Raw genomic sequence first — 23787 nt, 5'->3', positions numbered from 1 at the left:
TTTTACAATGATGTGTTTGTGCTGTTTAATTGACGTTGCTGATTACTAAGGCCTGAACTTGCTGTAAAATGGCCATTTTTTTGGGCCAAATTTACAGTAACGCAGATTCAATTACCCCGGTACCCACCGCCACCAGGGGTGCCGGGAAGAGCAGGGTACAAACCAGCACCTGGTTCTGGGGCGGCTGCAGGATGTTAGTGTTGCGCTGGAATAGCCCCCTAACAGTGGGCTATCCCAACTCAGTAATGGCAGCTTACTGCTGCTGTTTTTTTGTATCTGGCTGATTTTAAAAATAGGGGGAACCCACGTCAATATTTTGAACTTTGTAGAAGTTTTTTTTTAAAAATTGACATGGGTTTCCCCCAATTTTTAAAATTAGCCAGATACAAAAAAGCAGCAGCTGCCTGCCAGGGGCAGGGGGGCCATGCTTGTTGCCCAGGGGGCATAAAATACATTGGTGGCAATGGTATCGTTGTTGGTATTAGTTGGTGAGCATAGCAGACTCACCTGTCCCATGCCATGAACCTTCAGATATGATGATTCATGCGCTCCCCATAGGTAGACTATGCAGAGCGCATGCACGTTGCTGTGCAATCTTGGGGACAAAGCCAAAGCTACTGTGCATGCGGAGTACTCCGGCTTCTCGGACAAGGCCGTGCAGCTACGAGGAGCTACGTGCCAATGATGTCAGGTTAGGAGGAGTAAAGAGGATACTGGGGCGTGGAGTAGCCGCAATGTGTAGCCTCATGTCCGGCTACTCCACGCCCCAATAGCCGCTTATAAATATTTATGGAAAGTGAAAGCAAACATTAGTATTAGAGACATATCAAAAAAGTACATACCAACATCAAGATTAACCGAGTCATAATCCCCGATCCCTTCAGTTTGATTGGGGTGTATGGTCTGGTTAATTTTCTACTCCACCCACAACATCCGCATGGCCACACCAGGGCCACCACCCGTTCTCCGAGCTGACTCTTCGCCAGCTTGGCCTTCAGCCTCCTCCTGCAGTCGTACCACTTCTTGCGCACTTCACACTCATATTCCATATTTAAAATCCAAGTGAGAAAAAAAAATTCAAATACTATTCAAAGTGCAAATTTTATCTTGGCTATTGATCCGCTCTGTGATCCCCTGCCAAATGTGGTGTTTGGCTGACAGGGGAATCGAATCGGCCAGCCTCCCAAACAGTTGGTTTTGTGTTACCTGGAAAAGACAAAAACATCAGTAAAAACACTCTGTAACGGTGGGTAAAGAGTAGAACAGAACACTAACACAGTATAAATAAGTTAATAAAATTTCACATTACCTCCTCAACCAATATTTCTGTTTCGCGTTCCGTGAAACATGCCTTCTTGGGGCGCCCAGGGTCCTCCTCGTCTTTAGCACCAGAGCCCTCAGTATCCATATCCCCGGCAGCTGGTGGTCTGGGATCCCCAGGAGCAGCGGACGGAGCAGGAGATGGGGCAGCAGATGTTGGGGCCACAGATGTTGGGGGGCTTGCCGATTCGCCGCCTTCATCTCCCGTGCTCTGCGGATCGCATTGTCATAGCCTGGGGACACTGCTGCCGGAGGAGCTCCAGAACAGTGGCACTGGGAGCATCTGGTGCTGCTGCGGTGTGCTCAGGACGCTGAGCCATGATAGAGACCAGCTGTGCAATTAGCCTCGCTGTGCACCTTTTATGCATAAATTTGTGGTGCAACTCATGCGCCACATTTATCATCGCGTGCGACACAATTAGTGAATTGTCGCATATTACATTATAGTCGGAGAAACGCACTTTTTATGCATTCAAAGAAAATCTAAGTAAATAGAATAGAATGCTTTATTGTCCCCATAGGGGAAATTGATTTTGTCACAACAACAGCAACAACACCTCCATTCCAATCACAATTATACATATACGAACAATAAAAATACTAGCATGCATATAATACATACAAATACATCCACGAATGAGTAAAAAATGTTTTATTTTTTTATACGCAGTGCTAACAGTACATAGGACCAAGGAAATGCAGTGAATCTTTGTTGGCTTTTAGGTTACAATCACACGTAGCATTAACGCATGCGTTTTCACAGCTGACAAGAGGAGAATTGCCTACATACATAATCATCAACAATGTGTTTACAAAATTCTCGTGTTAACAGAATATTCCTGCATACATTAACATTGCTTCAACGCAATGTGGTGCAACAATATGTTAATGTGTCCATTTATATCAATTTATATCAGCACACACAGCTGATACTCACTTCAAAAGGCATTTAACACTGCACATACACCGGACTGTTGGAATCCTGCCTAATGATAAATCTCCCCCTGTATAAATACAGAAATTTATTTTTTAAAAATATATTGCAAAACAAAAATCTATATAAGGGTGCATTCACACGCGGTATGGTCACCGTGCAGGCATACCGCTGTTTGCTGGAGGTGAGGAGGAAGGTGTCCCCTCCTCCCTCCATTAAAAACAGTGTCGCACGGCCACACACACTCGCAGAAAGATAGAGCATGCTCTATCTTTTTGCGGTGTGCGGCCCGGGTCAGTGCCACACATGTGTGGCACCGTATCGTTATTGCTGTCTATAGGGACGTACATGCATCTGCATGTACGTCCCAGCAGACGGCCATATGAATGAACCCTAACTATGGTATCTCCACTATTGGTGCATTTTCAAAATTTATTTCATAGTTCCCTGAACTCAACATAGATAGTAAAAATAACAAATCTGTGTGAAGGGGTTAAAATTTATCAAAATTTTCAAACCTTTTTGAAACTCCATACTTTTTTTTTAATTATATTATATTTTTATTTTATTTTATAAAAGCATTTGTTTCCTCTGTAGAACAATTATCATTTTTATTATTTCTTTCTTCACCATGATTCATAATCGAAATGTGAGGTATATGGTGTCTTACAGTTTCATCCAAATCGCCGTTTTGATTAAATTTGTGGTGCATGGGATAAAAAACTGGGGCACGGGAGTAAAATTTGCACACACTTGATTCATTTAGGTCCTTACTTCAGCAAATTGAATACCATTGAAAAGGTAGAAGAGAAATGACACTGTTTGACTCTGCGGCACAATTCATTAAATCTTCCTCTATGAATTTTTCTTCCTCTACAGGATCTATATGTACATTAATTTCCTCAAAATTTGGGATTTCTTCTCCCTCTCTCTTCCTCCTCCTCCTCCTGAAATGTCCATATCTTCATCATTGTCTTCTGTATCTGATGGAACATAGCTTGAATCAGACATGTTGTCATCACTAGTGTCTAGAGCATCTGTGCCATGCTGATCAATACAATCATTGATAGTGAAAGCTTCATTCTTATTGAAACAGCTATTGTCTGATGAATAGAATAGAGCGATAGTGTACATTTTTTTGTCTTTATGTCCTTATTTCTGTTGTCCAAATGATAAGCAATGGCTTCATTGACTCTTTCACCATCTTCAGTTTGCGTTTGCACATTCACATTTCCAAACATTCTCTCTGTGCAGACAGCACTAGATTTCTTTATATTAAAACAGTCTGTATTTATTCCCTTATCCACCATAACATTCTTGGATATATCGAAATCCGCGCTCTCGCTTGAATCTTTATACACTGATGCACAAGGGCATAGGAATGGTCCATGCTATCAGATAGTTTTCTTTTTCTAGGATTATCCAATTCACTTCTTGTGAATTTGTAGAAGGGAACAAAAAGTAGTGTATGCCTTGATCCATCATATATGTAAGCCTCACTACTAAAATGCTTTGAGCACATTCTATATGGATCATTTTTGAATTTTTTTCAACCATTGCATCAATATTCTCAAAATGTCCTTTTACTTGGGAAAGCCACTGTTTAGTTTTTTTCTCTATCATTTGGAAATACATGCATTATTATATTATTATCTCTTTCCCTCTACATGTTTATGTATCCTTTAACTACACAAGAGGGCATTTCTGAAAAAAACGTTTTATATAGGAAGCATAAGCTATGTAAGCATAAATGTATATTAAATATTCAATCAATAATAAAGGAGTATTAATGTATTTTAAGTCTTGTAATTTGTGCCTGACTTTTTCTTTAGCAGTTCTGCTTTTTAATTGATCCTTGGGATGATATCCTTTAGAAATAGTGTTTTTTTTGTCAAATGTTTGCAACTTTTGGCACAACCCATATACTGTATTTGCACATGTTTAGTGACTTTTTAGGCTCAAATCATTGATTCATTATGTGCCAACGTCTGCCAGCCAGCATAGTTTAAAAATTAATTGGTCACAAAGAAATAAAACCAGTCCGCCACAAGCTTTAGCAAACAACTAATTAAAAAGTAAAAAAAAATGCAAAAACAATGTACATATATATATGCTAAACACAAGTCAATATATGGGACATACAATTCATAGTAAATAAGGTTAGAAAAAGACATGAGTCCATAAAGTCTACCTTATAAATTTTACTGTGTTAACCCGGAAGGAGACAATAACCCTTTAAGGTTGATGCCAACTGGCCCAAACCAGGAAATATGGCAGTCAGAATAACTCCCTGGATCAACAGAAACTACTTACAAAAAGTAAGTAGAACTAGAACTGGGGGCAGGAGGGCAGAACTAGAACTGGGGGGGCAGGAGGGCAGAACTAGAACTGGGGGGGCAGAACTAGAACTGGGGGGGCAGAACTAGAACTGGGGGGCAGAACTAGAACTGGGGGGCAGAACTAGAACTGGGGGGCAGGAGGGCAGAACTAGAACTGGGAGAAGGAGGAGGGGGGCTAGAACTGGGCGCAGGAGGAGGGGGAGCTAGAACTGGAGACAGGAGGGAAGAACTAGAACTGGGGGCAGGAGGGAAGAACTAGAACTGGTGGCAGGAGGGAAGAACTAGAACTGGGGGCAGGAGGGAAGAACTAGAACTGGGGGCAGGAGGGGAGAACTAGAACTGGAGTCAGGAGGTGGGGCCAGAACTGAGGGACGTAGGGGGGGGACTAGAACTGGGGGACGGAGGGGGGACTAGAACTGGGGATGGGAGGGGGGACTAGAACTGGGGACGGGAGGGGGGACTAGAACTGGAGGAAGGAGGGGGGACTAGAACTGGAGCCAGAAGGGGAGGGGGAACTAGAACTGGGGGCAGGAGGGGAGAATTAGAACTGGGGGCAGAAGGTGGGGGACTAGAACTGGGGCAGGAGGTGGGACTAGAACTGGAGGCAGGAGGGAAGAACTAGAACCGGGGTCAGTAGGGGGGCTAGAACTGGAGGCAGGAGGGGACTTAGAACTGGGGGAAGGAGAAGAGGCGGGAATAGAACTAAAGGCTGAAGGGGGCAGGAGGGGACACTAGAACTGGAGGCATTGGGGGGACTAGAACTGGGGCAGAAGGGGTAATAGAACTGGGGGCAGGAGCTGAGGGTGGACTAAAAATGGGGGATGGAGGGGGACTAAAACTGGAGGCAAACTACTGGAGGCAGGAGTGGGGATGAAAATTAGAGGCAGGAGGAGAGGGGGAACTAGAACTGGGGGCAGGAGGGGAAGCGGGAATAGAACCTGCGGGCATGAGTGGAGGGGACACTAGAACTGGAGGCGGGGGGTGGGGCTACAACTGGAGCACTAAGAGGTAATAGAATTGGGGCAGCAGGGCGGAACTGGAACTGGGGGCAGTAGTGGAAGAAAGACTAGAACTGGGGGATAAAGGGGCTAAAACTAGAGGCAGGAGGGGAGAGCTAGAACTGGGGGCAGGAGGGGGGAATAAAACTAGGGACAGGAGGGGAGGGAGCACTGGGGGCAGGAGAGGAGGCGGGAATAGAACTAAAGGCTGAAGGGGAAGGGGGGAATAGAACTGGGGGCAGGAGCGGAGGGGACACTAGAACTGGAGGCAGTGGGGGGACTAGAACTGGGGCACAAGGGGTAATAGAACTGGGGCAAGAGTGGAGGGGGGACTAAAACTGGGGGAAGGAGGGGGACTAAAACTGGAGACAGGAGGGGGGCTAGAACTGGAGGCAGGAGGGGAGGGGGACTAGAACTGGAGGCAGGAGGGGGGATAAAAATTAGGGGCAGGAGGGGAGGGGGAACTAGAACTGGGGGCAGGAGGGGAGGCGGGAATAGAACTGGGGGCAGGAGTGGAGGGGACACTAGAACTGGAGGCAGCGGGGGGGGGGGGCTAGAACTGGAGCACTATGGGGTAATAGAACTGGGGCAGGAGGAGGGACTAGAACTGGGGGCAGGAGCGAAGGAAAGACTAAAAGTGGGGTTAGAGGGGGTCTAAACTGGCGGCAGAAGGGGGCTAGAAATAGAGGCAGGATGGGAGGTCTAGAACTGGGGGAAGGAGGGGGGAATGAAACTAGGGGCAGGAGGGGAGGGAGAACTAGACCTGGGGGGAGTAGAGGAGGCGGGAATAGAACTAAAGGGGAAGGGGGGAATAGAACTGGGGGCAGGAGCAGAGGGGACACTAGCACTGGAGGCAGTGGGGGGACTAGAACTGGGGCACAAGGGGTAATAGAATTGGGGGCAGGAGTGGAGGGTAGACTAAAACTGGTGGCAGGAGGGGAGGGGGACTAGAACTGGAGGCAGGAGGGGAGGGGGACTAGAACTGGGGACAGGAGGGGAGGGGGACTAGAACTGGGGACAGGAGGGGAGGGGGACTAGAACTGGGGAGGGGAGGGGGACTACAACTGGAAGCAGGAGGGGAGGGGGACTAGAACTGGGGACAGGAGGGGAGGGGGACTACAACTGGAAGCAGGAGGGGAGGGGGACTACAAGTGGAGGCAGGAGGGGGGATGAAAATTAGAAGTAGGGGAGTGGGAACTAGAACTGGGGGCAGGAGAGAAGCGGGAATAGAACTGGGGGCAGGAGTGGAGGGGACACTAGAGCTGGAGGCAGGAGTGGAGGAAAGACTAGAACTGGGGGATAGAGGGGTACTAAAACTGGTGGCAGGAGAGGGGCTAGAACTAGAGGCAGGAGGGGAGAGCTAGAACTGGGGGCAGGAGGGGGGAATAAAACTAGGGGCAGGAGGGGAGGGAGAACTAGAACTGGGGGAAGGAGAGGAGGCAGGATTAGAACTGAAGGGGAAGGGGGCAATAGAACTGGGGGCAGGAGCGGAGGGGACACTAGAACTGGAGGCAGTGTGGGGGTGGACTAGAACTGGGGACAGGAGTGGAGGGTGGACTAAAACTGGAGGCAGGAGGGGAGGGGAACTAGAACTGGGGACAGGAGGGGTGGGGGACCAGAACTGGAGGCCGGAGGGGAGAACTAGAACTGGAGGCAGGAGGGGAGACTAAAATTAGGGGCAGGAGGGGAGGGGAGGCAGGAGTGGAGGGGACACTAGAACTGGAGACAGTGGTGGGGGCTAGAACTGGGGAACAAAGGGGTAATAGAACTGGGGGCAGGAGGAGGGACTAGAACTGGAGGGGGAGTGGAGGAGAGACTAGAACTGGGGGATAAAGGGGGACTAAAACTGGCGGCAGGAGGGGGGCTAGAACTGGGGGCAGGAGGGATGGGGGCTAGAACTGGGGGCAGGAGGGATGGGGGCAATAGAACTGGGGGCAGGAGTGGAGGGGGAAATAACTGGGGGCAGGAGGGAGAAAAATTTAAAACTGGAAGCAGGAGGGGGAGCAAGAACTGGGGGGGCAGGAGGAGGGGGCTAGAACTGGGGTCTGGAGGAGGGGAGACCAGAACTGGGAGCAGTAGGGGTACCAGAACTGGGGAAACAATGGAGAGGGAACTAGAACTTGGGGTGGGGGGGGCACTAGAACTGGGGACAGTAGGGGAGCGGGGAATGGAATGGGGGCAGGAGGGGGGGACTAGACCGGGGGCAGTATTATAGTAGTTATATTCTTGTACATAGGGAGCTGTATTATAGTATTTATATTCTTGTACATAGGGGGCAGTATTATAGTAATTATATTCTTGTACTTAGGGGCAGTATTATAACATATATTCTTGAACATAGGGGGCAATACTATAGCAGTTATATTCTTGTACATAGGAGCAGTATTATAGTAGTTTTTTTCTTGTACGTAGCAGCAGTATTATAGTAGTTATGAAGATCAGAAAGGAGGGCAGGGGAACCAGCTTGGAAACACTCAGAAGTTCAGTTAAAACATAATCAAAAATGGAATTCATGTTAAAAAACACACATAGGAAATGGAAAATGCATGGACACAAAAAAGAACAAAAAAATACAAGACAAAAAACAGCAGCGGTAACGCGTTTCAGACTTTTACATCTCAGTCCTTAGTCAGTCCTGGTATGACTAAGGACTGAGATGTAAAAGTCTGAAACGCATTACCGCTGCTGTTTTTTGTCTTGTATTTTTTTGTGGCCATGTACCGTATATATACTCGAGTATAAGCCGACCCAAGTATAAGCCGAGGCCCCTAATTTTACCAATAAAACCTTGTGAAACCTGTATTTTTTTTACTCGAGTATAAGCCGAGTTTGGGTTTTGTGCTGAAAAACTAGGCTTATACTCGAGTAGTTATATTTTTGTATATAGGGGCAGTATTATAGTAGTTATATTCTTGTACATAGGGGGGCAGTATTATAGTAGTTATATTCTTTTCACCTTAGGCAAGAATCTGTCCTGTGCAGCAGATAATTATTAATATTGTCTTGTTATTACACTGTATTGTAGTCTGCTAAGGGGTCTATGTTACTTGTTGTACAAATACAGTGTTATGCACTAGTGGTTTCTGGGGGGAATTTGCTTTGTACTGTGGTTTTTGACGCATCTAGGGTTTTGGTTAATAGGGTAGCGGTATGCCAATGCAGCCCTTGGACTGAAAAAGGTTGTGCTCCCCTGGTGTAGAGGATGCCCGTGTATGGATATGGTAGAATCACCTCTCCTCTAGAAGAGGATGACCCCTTTTCCTGGTAACAGGCCTGGGTATAAAAAGATCTTTGGAGAGATCCTTGTACTGTCCATTCAGGTACTTGTACATTGTAATGAGGTCTCCCCTCAGTCGTCTTTTTTCTAGGCTGAAAAACCCCAAGTTTATTAATCAGTCATTTTATTTTAGACCCCTCATAATCTTGGTTGCTCTCCTCTTTACCCATTCCAGTTCTACTGAATAAACTGGTGCTAAAAACTGTACACAATATTCCATGTGTGGTCTGACCAGTGATTTGTATAAGTGCAAAACTATGGTCCACATTTACTAAGAACAGTGCAAACTGTACTACCGGTATGTGCAGTTTGCCTGTGTATAGTGCAGATTACATGATTACTGCCATACGGCCTTCATTAATACCTCTCCAACAGAGTGCACCACTTTTTTATGCACCTTTAACATGGGCCGTGCAACACAATCCTGTCGGACTTTGCATGTTAAAAGGAACCTGTCACCAGGCGAAATCGATAAAAATCCACAATAAGTAACTTATAGGGCCGGTTGCCTGTATGCCGGACATGTCTTTAAACTGAGACCGCGGCCTGCCAAAATTTACTTATATTCTTGGTCCGCTTCCAGTCAGGGAGGCGGGCTTTCAGGCACAGCAGTCAAGGAGGTGACAGCCGCATCTTTACATAACCTCGCCTCCTTATCTCCTCGTAGCCGCAGAAGGCCCTGCCTCCTGGCTTCTTGTCGGCCCCACTGAGCATCGTAACACCCCTTTTAGTGCAGAAAATTTGTGTCCCGTCGGGTATAGTGCAACACAAATGTGGCACAGGCACTTCTACATCCCATCATTTATTATTATTTTTTTTTTAAAGACCTAAAAAATCTACGGTAATCGTTATTCTTATCCCATGCAATCACTTGCTCAATTTACTTTAAAGGCTACAAGGCTCCCGGGGCCACCAAACCATATGAAAGAGTTGCAAGCACCGCACCTTGATATGGCAGATACTTTGCTCGATACAACAGTCATGTAAACATGTACAAAAAAAATTGTATATAACAGTTTTTTGTATTTGGCTGTAGTCATGATTTAAGCTTTGTGCACACATCCGTATTCACAGCCCCCATAGAGGCCTACGACACTTGATCACAGTGCGGTGAGCACACTGGGCCTATTTATTAATAGTGAGGAAAACTGCAATACATTTGATAAATATGGGCCATTAGTGCAGAGTGCACCACATTATTCAGTACTGGTGCAAGCTGCACACGCCGAGTGGACAAGTTTTTTTTTTTTTGTGAACTCATTTTAATGGCCATTTCCCACATTTCTGGCGAGTTGCTGTAAATAAATGTGTTGCAAGGTCCAACTGCACTGGAACACCCCTTTAGATGCAGAATTTTGTGGTGCACGCACTTCATGAATAAAGCGCATTTAGCACATGTATTTCTGTGCTAGGTTATACAGAAAACTTTTAATAAATGTGGGCCACTGTGTCTCACTGCAGCGTAACAGATTTTGGCGGCCGGACAGCAACATATAGAGAAAGTCCTTTGACCATATTTGCAGCCATTCAGCTTCTATGGCCAGGGGAGAGAGAGGTATAGATAGGGTATATGGACATTTACATTTTATGGATAGGGAATATAGATAGGTTGTATAGATACATACAGTATATGGATTGGGTATATAGATATATGCAGCATATGGATAGAGTCAGAGGTCGCACTAACATATTTCTAGAAGGGTAATAATACTCCTCTTACTATTTTTGAGGAGTATTTTTAGCCGGGAAGGAGTATGAAATTTTCAGTAATACAAGTATATAACTCATAGCTGTATATAATGTTGATAGACGCTAATTATATAAGAAAATCATGTGTCAGTATCTTCTGTGTTGAAATAGCAAATTGAGGCAGATATAGTGATGTTACATCATGCATTGCCCAGACTGGAGCTGACACCACCAACCCCCCCAACCACAGTCACCGAGACCTCCCACCACCAGACTGCGGCCACCAAATCCTCCCACCACCAGACTGCGGCCACCAAATCCTCCCACCACCAGACTGCGGCCACCAAATCCTCCCACCACCAGACTGCGGCCCGCCAAATCCTCCCACCACCAGACTGCGGCCCGCCGAATCCTCCCACCACCAGACTGCGGCCCGCCGAATCCTCCCACCACCAGACTGCGGCCCGCCGAATCCTCCCACCACCAGACTGCGGCCCGCCGAATCCTCCCACCACCAGACTGCGGCCGCCAAATCCTCCCACCACCAGACTGCGGCCGCCAAATCCTCCCACCACCAGACTGCGGCCGCCAAATCCTCCCACCACCAGACTGCGGCCGCCAAATCCTCCCACCACCCGACTGTGGCCGCCAAATCCTCCCACCACCCGACTGTGGCTAACGCCGCTGACACCAAACGTCCAGACTGCGGCTAACGCACAATGTATCCCCCTCCCCATGTGACCAGACTGCAGCTGACACTGCAAATCCATGATAGTTGCTTTGTAAAATGCTTTTTTTAAAAAGAAATTTTGTTTTATTTTTTTTTGGTGTCTGTGTTGGGGTAGCGGCGTTTTTTTAGGTTTTTTTTATTAATTGAATTTGCGTCTTTGTCATTTTTTACGTGTTTTTACTGTTTATGCCGTTCTGTTTCACATACACCTCAAGCCACCTCAGCACCAGACATGCAGTCCCACGTAACATATACCTCATGCCACCTCAGCACTCGCCAGACACGCAGTCCCACGTAACATATACCTCATGCCACCTAAGAACTCGCCAGACACGCAGTCCCACGTAACACACACCTGCCACCTCAGCACCAGACATGCAGTCCTACGTAACACACACCTGCCACCTCAGCACGCGCCAGACACGCAGTCCTACGTAACATAAACCTCATGCCACCGCAGCACCTGTCACACATGCAGTCCTATGTAAAATACACCTCATGCCAACTCAGCACCTGCAAGACATGCAGTCCCATGTAACATACAGGTCTTCCCTGACCTTATCACATCCACTCCTATCAAGCCCCCTCCCCTCCATACACATGTATGCACACAGTACCTGTACACGTTCTACTTGCAGGCAGCCATTACAGCTCTACTTCCTGTGAGGAGACTGCGTAGTAAGCCACGCCCCTTTCCCGGAGGCTCCGCCCCCTCCCGTGACATCACGGCTACCCGGAGCAGCTCCATTCTAGAGGCTACCAGCGCTGTAGTGTGTGCTGAGCAGTGCCGGCCCGCGCGCTGCCAGCTTAATTTCCTGCACACCATTGCTGTGCGCTCCGGACCGCTCAGCTCACACACTACAGGGGATAATTGCCAAGCGTACTTTTACGCTTGGCAATTATTCTGGGGAGTAATTGCGCCTCATCATGCGTCTATGACGCTTGGAGAGGCGTTAACGCGATCTCTGGATAGAGTATATAGATAGAACTCTGCACCCAAAACATGGCATAGAAAAAATGTAAAAAATTAAAGCACAACTATAAAGTTATAGTGATTTTACCAAATTATTGTATGGGATGTTGTGCTGCTCACCTTTTCTTTTCAAAGATATGGCATTTTCTGTTCTGAAAGTCAAGTGGGCGGAGACCAATGTCTGTCAGTCTATGCCCTCAGGCTGAGGCCAGTTAGCTTGCCCACAGATACCATGATGCCCTGTGTTCTCTCTTACAGTAATTTAGCATTAAAGGGGTTGTCCACTTTCAGCAAATATTTTATATTGTTTGTCTAATGAAAAGTTATAAAATTTTCCAATACAGGCAGTCCCCGGGTTACATACAAGATAGGTTCTGTAGGTTTGTTCTTAAGTTGAATTTGTATGCAAATCGGAAAGGTAGATTTTATAATTGTAACTCCAGACAAAAAATTTTTTGTCTGTGACAATTGGATGTTAAAAATTTTGGATTGTCATAAGAACCAGGATTAACACTAAAGCTTCATTGCAGGCACCTGTAATAACGGTTATAGCTAAGGCTAAAGTACAGTAATTAACCAACATCCAGAGGTCCATTTGTAACTAGGAGTCGTCTATGTCGGGTGTTCTTAAGTAGGGGACCGCCTGTATACTGTCTGTATTAATTCCTCGAGGTTTTCTAGATCTTTGCTTGTTGTCCTATAGGAAGCTTCTGTTTACTCTGAATAGAAATCTGTCCATGTGATGTGATGGACATGCACCTGCATTATCATCACATGACTATGGACAGATTTCTATTCACTGGGGGAAACATAGAAGCTTCCTATAGAAGGACATCAAGAAGATCTAGAAACCTGTGAGGAACTGATACAGAAAGTATATTGGCAAATTAGATTACTTTTCCTTAAACAATATCAATTATTTGCCGAAAGGGAACAACCCCTTTAAATCTATTTAGTTTCCCACAAGTAATTCCACTTTACACTGCACATACAGGATTTATATGGTGACAGCATGGCAGCCTCCATCACATGGAGGAGCAGGGAACATGTAAAATTACATGCAGTATATAGCCTGTGCTGTGTGAGCAGTAAGGGTTAATAGCTTATCTGGCAGAGCGGATAATGCCAATGAGAAGGTGGGCGAAGTGAGCAGCGAGAAGAGCAGAGACAGACAGAAAAAGCTCTGTAGAATCGCAGACTGGGATGGAGGGACAGGGGAGATCTTGTACCTCACTATTCTGTGGAGGAGACATCTGCATTCACTGTCTTGGACACATCCAGCTCTGCCACATACACTCTTACATGACAGATAAACTACAGACTCCAGGGCTTATCCGTACAGGCAGAGGAATCAGCTAATGCAGCAATGAGGTAACCTGAGGGGGATAGCAAAGAAACTACTGGATATAGGCAACAAAGATAATAGGCAAAGTTGTTTTACATCTCAAGAGCTATTTGTGGGGCAAGCCTGCAGACGGCACCTAACAGTTATACCACGTCTTTCATGTTAAAAATCTAATGGGGATGATTTTGGGCGTAGATCATAAATGTGATCCAGGAGCTGTCTAAGTTAAATGGTTGCTGACATTTTTTCTAGACCTAAAACCTTACTTCAGGTTCCCTTTAAATGCTTGCCTCTTACGACAGGATCATATATAATTTATCCTTAGGAAATTTTAGTAATAAAATTGAATTGTCAAAGATTAAATATTTCTTTATGCCTCAGAGTGTAGAAAAGAGAACAGAATCAGAGAAATACTATACATGTCGGAAGAGTTGAGTCTACTCCACCAAAACCTAACCTCTGGATTTCTGTAATATTTAGAGAAATTTACAGTAAATACATTAGGTCCAATTGCTTGCCATATGCTGAAATTCACTTCTAATCTTATGGAAAAATCATATTTCAATAGAAATTTTTTAGCAGTGAAAATCTCACCACACTTGGTCTTCTGCAGCTTTTAATCCTTGTACGGCAAAGATGGAAGCTGCAGTAAAACCTCAGCAATAATCGGCAAGGACTGAAACCTGTTGTGCCAAGCTCTCAGCATTGCAGGTTTTGGTTGCAGCGTATGCCAGGGCCTGTGGGATTACAGACACCGTGATAGCAGCTAACCCACTACAATTTCTATCTATGTGTCTTCAGCCGCAAAAGAAAAAGCCGTCCATCATCCCTATTCAGTTATTGTCTTTTATCCACTGCTCAATCCACTGGGTAATCTGTTCCAGGTTTTGCTCCAGGTCTGTGGGGGTGTTACTTGGCAGCTGGTGAACCATGTCCTGTCGATATGACTCCATAGCCTCTTCAAATATGGTCTGGAAAATCTCACATTGGACGTTTTCTTGAATCTTTTTCTGCTTATATCCTCTAAAAAAAAATTAAAAAAAATCATTTTTAAACACCAAATTCATAGAAATTATACATTAAAGGGAACCTGTCATCAGTAATTGGCCTAATAAACCACTACCAGTATATTGTCAAACAGCTCAATATCTTTTAGTTTTTCTTTCTTTCATGGCCCATGGTGGTTGCATCGCCCAGAAAATCAACTTTGAAGTGGGATGTAAATTGGTTGTATAAAGTCAAGGAGGAGGAGAGTTTAACACAAAGGTCGAGGTTGGGAGCTCTGAAAGCCTACTTCTCTGTGATTGACATCATACAATGGACTTCAGGAGATCTGGTTAGTGAGGTCTTTGGATGCAGGACCATCAATTACAGGGGGGGTTTCTGAGAGCTTGACTTCTTCAGTGTTGAAATCTCCGCCTCCTTGACTTTTGTACAACCAGTTTACATCTCACTTCAAAGTTGATTTTCTGGCTGATGCCATTACACTGGGTCATGAAAGAAACACGATCTGGAAGGTTGACAACATACTGGTAGCAGCTTATTAGGTCAATTTCTGCTGACCAGTTCCCTTTAAGGTCTCATCCACACAACAGATTTTGCCACCGATTTTCCACTTGGTTCTGGCAAAGTTTGCTATGGAAAGCCTAACTGTAATAATAATAATAATAATAATAATTCTTTATTTATATAGCGCACACAGATTACGCAGCGCTGCACAGGCATGTCAAATTGGTCCCTGTCCCCATGGGGCTCACAATCTAAACAACCTAACAGTAGAATTTGACCTGATTATTCTGGGTAAAAAAAAAAAAAATGCTGTGTCTACCCCAAGGGCGCCCACACACATTGCGTATTATGCACAGATTTCCCATACAGAAAATCTGCAGTGTAACATCGTAGAATTTTAATGTATGGAATTTATCCAAATCTTATACACACAGTGTGGTGGACAAAGAAATTGTTATATTGATGGTGTTGTGGAATTCAATGAAGAAAAACCAGCCCATTCCTGGTTCTCTACACCTACCGAACATACGGTACTTACAATCACTCTTTTGGGACCACAAAATATAACAATTCCATGCAAGGGGAATATGAACTGCATCTTATTCAGCAGATACCAGCTAAGACGACTAATGTGGACGGTCGAATGTACAACAAATTAATAAATCTCCCCCACTGTCGGATCAGTCACATAACATCAACAGAACCTGACAGATCCAGACTGATTGCAACACCCATCAGTACAACAGGGAATCAAGAAACAAGAGAAACCCCTTCTCTTCCCATAGGCTAGGATCCGCCATAGATATTTTAGATGAGAATGCTCCTTATGTAACAGATTTATGGACACATTTGTTTGGCATTTACCTGTTCTCTAGTCTGTTGTATAGAAAGCCGTTTTCTGTTCTCAAAACAAACACTATATGGAACCATCTTTCTGGGAAAAAGTCACAGCCGTGATAATCTATAATGAGCCCTCCTTCACTTATCCTGTCCTCCAGCTCATCAACCACCTGCAGGGAACAAAATATAAAAATGAAAATATTACATTACAAGTATTTTTAGATAAATCCCACAATTCAGCATAATAGGAACTGTTCATGGTAACTTGCACGGCAGCTTGTGGGTTTCTAGTTTTTATACTGTACCAATTCTGGCTGTATATCTGGAAAAAAAAGTACTTATCTGCCTGAAGAGTGGCAGCATGAAATCAGGGGGTCAGAGAGCTTATTGTAAGAGTCACACTCTCTATGCCCTTGCCCTGCACAGCTGTAGTCTGCCTTTCTTCTTACATGGCAGCACAAGTGCAGTAAAGCGTTAAAGCTGGGAACCCACTGCTCAGCTGCACTCGTGCTGGCAATTTGGCCGCATATTAGTGGGGTACATTTAGGACCCCACTTATATCCTGCCAGTGATGGGAGCTGCCCTGCAAGGTACTGTGACCGGTTTAAAGTGGACAAATGTCCACCCTTTCGCTTTTTTGTATTTACATTTTTCACTCCCCACCTTCAAAATTCCACATTTTAAATTTTATTTTTCCATGGATGAGGGCTTGTTTTCTACGTAACAAGTTGTACTACCTGATGGCAGTTTTTAATGTTCTGTGCCCTGTACCGGGAAAGCTGGAAAAGCGTAAAAAAAAATTGCACCATTTACTTGTTGGCCGTTTTTATGGCTTTCACTGTTCACTCCAAATGACACCTCCCCCCTTTCAAATTTGTGTCAGGGGGCTCAAAGCAAATATATATCCATTAGAGCAGACGTAATGCACAGAAACACAAAAATCTCCTCTTCTGCCCCAATAGTTTTGTAAACACCATAATGTGAAGACGTCTACAAATTTCATATAATGCCAACGGCAGTTTTATTTTGTCCGATCCCCTCTTCTATATTCATCAGTTCAATAACATTCAAATATGTCCCCAAATAAGGTTGTGTTCTTATACATCTGCTTACTATTGCCACAGATGTTTCTATCCAGCATCCATAGAGATATTTTTGGATTAAATGAGTTTGCCCATAAAAGAAAGTTCAAATTTTAATCCCCTAGTGATATTCACACAATAAAGATCATTTTAGACCCCACTCAGTTCTGCTGCCTCACCTAATCAATAAAACACAGTCAGCACTGCTATGTTACCCCTCCCCTGGGATCCAGAGCTTATCTTGTTTTTAGAGCAGTTCTGCATCGTCTCCATGCTGCTAGAAGCGTGACTGAACCAGGAACTGCCCGAGTCCGTAGTGCTGTCTACCTGATACCCACTCCCCTGCAATGCAACATAAGCGAGAGCTAATAGACCAAATTCAGAAGATTTACGGTCGGATCCGGGGACAACCAAAATTGTGTACACCAGGACTGATAGAGTCAGGTTGGAATTATATCTGTGAAATGCTGTATTTTTGTTAATAACAATGAATTAGAGAATGTGTTATTTTGTTATCCCAAGTATATTTATGGCAGCCTGGAGTCTGTATGTGACATGTCATTGGGAAGGATCTATAACAGTTTGCAGAAAGCACACCATTATAGATCCCTATCCAGTTCTGCAACACTGTACGGTATGTGTATGGTAGGAATGATCAGCCCCCAAGGGTTAAAGTCCCTCTAGGAAAGGGGGTGTTTAAAAAGTAGTTAAATTTCAAATCACGCCCCATTGCCTAGAACTGATATAAACTAAACAAATAAAATTATTAGCATGTTAGGTATCGCCGCACCCCAAAAGGTCTGACCTATAAACATAGAACCTTGTAACAAAAAATAGCACCCAAACGTTCCAGACTCACCTTTTTCACACACAAAAAATGTTATAAAAAGTGATCAAAAAGTAGTACAGTCCTCAAAATAGTAGCAATATAAACGTCATCACGTCCTGCCAAAAATGACATATAAAGGTCTGTATGCCGAAGTATGAATAAACGTCATTACGGCAGAAAGGTAATTTTAAAAAATATATATTTAAAATCTATATAAATGTGGCATCCCGATGATCTTATCGGCCCAAGGAAAAACGGAAGAACTGTGTCTACAAGGAAATTGCACAAATGTGTTAGTTTTCTACAATTTTTAATCACATTTGGAATTTTTTGCCAGGTTACCAATAACCGACATGGCATATGAAAGGATGTCACTAGGAAGTACAATTTGTTACACAGAAAACACGCTGCTCTGTAAAGAGAATTTTTAAAAAAAAGTTATCGATTTTTAACGGCGGGAAGTGAAAAATAAAAACAAAAAATGAAAATGGCCTGGTCCTCAAGGGGTTAAAGTTTCTCTCCAAAAACTGACGTCCACATTAAAACTATGGGATCTTTTCTAAATGAGTTTTCCGCACACATGTCACTGAGAAGCCAAAACTGACACAAATACATCCGAACGTGTCCTGAATAGGTTTTCAGGGAACACGACTGAGGCCTCATGCAGAAGAACATAAATGGCGGCCACCAATTTTCAGTCACATTGGAGTGAGCACACCGTGACTTACCACACACCTTGACCAATCCGAGCCCCTCATCCCTTCCATCTCCACCCAGCCAAAATGGTGAAGCACAAAACAAAGCAAGAACGTGGCACTTACTCGGTCTTCATCAAGAATAGGACACTCGTATTCCTCATCGAAACCTTCAAACAGGTTACCTAGAAAAGACAAAAAAAACACTATTTTCCTGCTTTGATTGTTTTTTTTTTATTTTTATATCAACCAGTTGCATCAGGATCTATTTTATACCTTATTTGACTGGTAAGTCTGCATTGTAATACAGTAGCCCTGTAGTGTATGGGATTTCTGATAATACCATACACAGAAATCTGAAGAAGAAATGCAAATAAGTGACATCTACTGTAGTACTGAGGAGATCCTGTCTGACACAGAACATAGAATGTTTCTACTAAGGGCCACATAAGCAATGGAAATCTTAAAAAATTAATACGAAAACTAAATGATATTTAATAAAATACCAGATCTTTATTGCAATCTAGCACCGTGTTCACTGATTATTTTTTTCAGTATAATTATAGGATAGAACCAAACCTAAAAATAATTACCCACAGACAACAGGAGCCTGGAATTTACTAGTATTTCATCACTTTCTCCTCAAACAACATTTCTTGTTTTTGGGTGGAGTACCCACTCACCGTATATACTCAAGTATAAGCTGACCCGAGTATAAGCCAAGACCCCTAATTTTACCACCAAAAACTGGAAAAACGTATTGACTCAAGTATAAGCCAAGGATAAGAAATGCAGTGGTCACAGCCCCCCCCTAGTATATAGCCAGCTAGCCCCCTGTAGTATTTAGCCAGGGGGCTAATGTCCGTCCGTCCGTCCGTCCGTCCCCCCCCCCCCCCCGACAGGTCCTCTTCTATTCATCAGTCTTGGTTGAGTTTAGCATCCTAGTCCAGGAATGGTAGTGGGTGTTGGATAGAAAGTCACTGGTAATGATAAGTACCATATATACTAGAGTATTAGCTGAGTTTTTCAGCACAAAAAAAATCCTAACTTGACTTATACTGGAGTCTAGAAAATACAAAAAAAAAACAGAACAAGTGTGCTCGCCTTCCGACGTCCCCAAAGCAGGTCCTCTTCCATACATCGCCGCTCCGGCATCGGCTCCGTGTCCCGGTCCGTCGCACCTATGTGTGCGCTGGAGCCCCGATGTATGGAAGAGGACCTGCTTTGGGGTCGTCAGAAGGCGAGTACACTTTTTGTTTTGTATTTTCTAGACTCCAGTATAAGCCAAGTTAGGGTTTTTAAGCACACTTGTTTGTGCTTAAAAACTCAGCTAATACTCAAGTATATAAGGTATTTACCATTACCAGTGACTTTCTATCCAACACCATTCCTGGACTAGGATGCTAAACTCAACCAAGACTGACTATAGCAACTATAGCTGTCACATCATCCTCTGCATTGTTTATACTGCACGTAATACACCTAGTAGTAGCGTCCCATTCATGTGTAGAAGATCAGGCAAATTTTAGGATGTTTCATTTTTCCCCATGTCTTACCGGTCTTTGCCAATTCTCCAACATTGACATATTCCAGTCCAGTTCTCTCTGCCAGTTCCTTGCCCAGGGTGGTCTTGCCTACACCTGGTGTTCCTGAAAAGTGATAACAATTAGTAAGGTTTCTTCACCTTCAGAAAACAGGTCGTCATAATCTGTGTGAGTGTGTTGACACTAACATTTTGGCTTCTGTATGTTATAGAAGGTCAGAGATCCGTTGTCCTGAAGTTTCCCATTGACTTATAATTAGTTCTTTCAGGTTTCAATCATTTTACTGGTAGACGATCTTTGCACTCATTGGTTTTCCTCCAGCTCATTTTTAATAGAGCCAGCATGAGCGTTCCCTGAAAATACTCACCCCCCCTGATATCAGAAGGATACAGAGCACAGTACATGAGGTATATACTTCATAATGGCCGTAGAACATTGGCCAGTATACATGTATATCCTCTCCTAAGAGCAGTAACATATAAGGCAATTTATAGGTATTGTACACCCTACTCTCCGCATCTATTAGTCTTTTGTATTTTTCAGTCTGCTTTGGAGGTCTCCAGTACTATTATTATCTGCTCTGGGGTCTGCACCATTATTGTCTGCGCCATTTTCTGGGCTGGTATTTATTGCTGTGCTGTGTTTATTGGTACATTTACGGTGTTGGTTACTAATGCGGCCCTTAAAGTTTAGCAGAATGACAATATGGCCATTGGACTAGGAAATGTTTTTCACATTAGATCAGAAATAAGACAGTCATTTAAAAGCAATGTCCTAATTTTTATAATTAATTATCTGTTTGGGAGTCGGTCCATTTTATCACGACTCCACAGCCCTGGATATTAGGCAGTATACATGTATACACTCCCCTAGTAGTAAATTATGGGTTTATACTCTCCTAGTAGTAGGGTTGGGGGTAGTATACGGATAGCTTAAGGGGAAGTATATGGCTATATACTCTCCTAGTAGTAGGTTATGGGGCAGTATATGGGTATATACTCTCCTAGTAGTAGGTTATGGGGCAGTATATGGGTATATACTCTCCTAGTAGTAGGTTATGGGGCAGTATATGGGTATATACTCTCCTAGTAGTAGGTTATGGGGCAGTATATGGGTATATACTCTCCTAGTAGTAGGTTATGGGGCAGTATATGGGTATATACTCTCCTAGTAGTAGGTTATGGGGCAGTATATGGGTATATACTCTCCTAGTAGTAGGTTATGGGGCAGTATATGGGTATATACTCTCCTAGTAGTAGGTTATGGGGCAGTATATGGGTATATACTCTCCTAGTAGTAGGCTATGGGGCAGTATATGGGTATATACTCTCCTAGTAGTAGGCTATGGGGCAGTATATGGGTATATACTCTCCTAGTAGTAGGTTATGGGGCAGTATATGGGTATATACTCTCCTAGTAGTAGGTTATGGGGCAGTATATGGGTATATACTCTCCTAGTAGTAGGTTATGGGGCAGTATATGGGTATATACTCTCCTAGTAGTAGGTTATGGGGCAGTATATGGGTATATACTCTCCTAGTAGTAGGTTATGGGGCAGTATATGGGTATATACTCTCCTAGTAGTAGGTTATGGGGCAGTATATGGGTATATACTCTCCTAGTAGTAGGTTATGGGGCAGTATATGGGTATATACTCTCCTAGTAGTAGGTTATGGGGCAGTATATGGGTATATACTCTCCTAGTAGTAGGTTATGGGGCAGTATATGGGTATATACTCTCCTAGTAGTAGGTTATGGGGCAGTATATGGGTATATACTCTCCTAGTAGTAGGTTATGGGGCAGTATATGGGTATATACTCTCCTAGTAGTAGGTTATGGGGCAGTATATGGGTATATACTCTCCTAGTAGTAGGTTATGGGGCAGTATATGGGTATATACTCTCCTAGTAGTAGGTTATGGGGCAGTATATGGGTATATACTCTCCTAGTAGTAGGTTATGGGGCAGTATATGGGTATATACTCTCCTAGTAGTAGGTTATGGGGCAGTATATGGGTATATACTCTCCTAGTAGTAGGTTATGGGGCAGTATATGGGTATATACTCTCCTAGTAGTAGGTTATGGGGCAGTATATGGGTATATACTCTCCTAGTAGTAGGTTATGGGGCAGTATATGGGTATATACTCTCCTAGTAGTAGGTTATGGGGCAGTATATGGGTATATACTCTCCTAGTAGTAGGTTATGGGGCAGTATATGGGTATATACTCTCCTAGTAGTAGGTTATGGGGCAGTATATGGGTATATACTCTCCTAGTAGTAGGTTATGGGGCAGTATATGGGTATATACTCTCCTAGTAGTAGGTTATGGGGCAGTATATGGGTATATACTCTCCTAGTAGTAGGTTATGGGGCAGTATATGGGTATATACTCTCCTAGTAGTAGGTTATGGGGCAGTATATGGGTATATACTCTCCTAGTAGTAGGTTATGGGGCAGTATATGGGTATATACTCTCCTAGTAGTAGGTTATGGGGCAGTATATGGGTATATACTCTCCTAGTAGTAGGTTATGGGGCAGTATATGGGTATATACTCTCCTAGTAGTAGGTTATGGGGCAGTATATGGGTATATACTCTCCTAGTAGTAGGTTATGGGGCAGTATATGGGTATTTACTCTCCTAGTAGTAGGTTATGGGGCAGTATATGGGTATATACTCTCCTAGTAGTAGGTTATGGGGCAGTATATGGGTATATACTCTCCTAGTAGTAGGTTATGGGGCAGTATATGGGTATATACTCTCCTAGTAGTAGGTTATGGGGCAGTATATGGGTATATACTCTCCTAGTAGTAGGTTATGGGGCAGTATATGGGTATTTACTCTCCTAGTAGTATGTTATGGGGCAGTATATGGGTATATACTCTCCTAGTAGTAGGTTATGGGGCAGTATATGGGTATATACTCTCCTAGTAGTAGGTTATGGGGCAGTATATGGGTATATACTCTCCTAGTAGTAGGTTATGGGGCAGTATATGGGTATATACTCTCCTAGTAGTAGGTTATGGGGCAGTATATGGGTATATACTCTCCTAGTAGTAGGTTATGGGGCAGTATATGGGTATATACTCTCCCAGTAGTAGGTTATGGGGCAGTATATGGGTATATACTCTCCCAGTAGTAGGTTATGGGGCAGTATATGGGTATATACTCTCCCAGTAGTAGGTTATGGGGCAGTATATGGGTATATACTCTCCCAGTAGTAGGTTATGGGGCAGTATATGGGTATATACTCTCCTAGTAGTAGGTTATGGGGCAGTATATGGGTATATACTCTCCTAGTAGTAGGTTATGGGGCAGTATATGGTTGTATACTCTCCTAGTAGTAGGTTATGGGGCAGTATACGGGTGTATACTCTCCTAGTAGTAGGGTATGGCGGGCAGTATATGGTTATATACTATTTTAGTCGGTTATGGGGCCGCACTCACCGGTCAGCAGTATATTGGGCCGCTTCATGGTGGCGCTCTGGTCCTATCACGTGCAGCAGCACTGGCACACGCTGTCTCCCGCACACAGCATACACGCGCACACCCGGGAGGCGGGGAACGTGACGTCATCTGCCAGACCGCGGCTCCCGTCTCCACATTATCACTAGGCTGCCATACAGCAGAGACAAATAAAATGATAGCATCGGTATTTACAATGTGTTTTATGTTTTAGA

At 44.0% G+C, this 23787-nt stretch overlaps 1 protein-coding gene across 1 annotated transcript; it reads right to left on the bottom strand.

Annotated features, from left to right (window-relative positions):
• Nucleotides 1-13953: 13953 nt before the first annotated feature.
• Nucleotides 13954-23729, bottom strand: AK6 (adenylate kinase 6). Its single transcript, XM_072139095.1, has 5 exons — nt 23555-23729; nt 20117-20209; nt 18687-18745; nt 15979-16124; nt 13954-14628 (listed from the first exon to the last, which is right to left on the bottom strand). The coding sequence occupies exons 1-5, from the start codon at nt 23580-23582 to the stop codon at nt 14439-14441; spliced, it is 516 nt and encodes a 171-aa protein (XP_071995196.1). The 5' UTR covers nt 23583-23729; the 3' UTR covers nt 13954-14438.
• Nucleotides 23730-23787: the final 58 nt, after the last annotated feature.

The sequence above is a fragment of the Engystomops pustulosus genome, chromosome 1 (assembly GCF_040894005.1).
Source record: "Engystomops pustulosus chromosome 1, aEngPut4.maternal, whole genome shotgun sequence".
NCBI classification, from domain to species: domain Eukaryota; kingdom Metazoa; phylum Chordata; class Amphibia; order Anura; family Leptodactylidae; genus Engystomops; species Engystomops pustulosus.
Note: the sequence above shows the minus strand (reverse complement) of the source record. Positions and strands in the feature narration are given on the sequence as shown.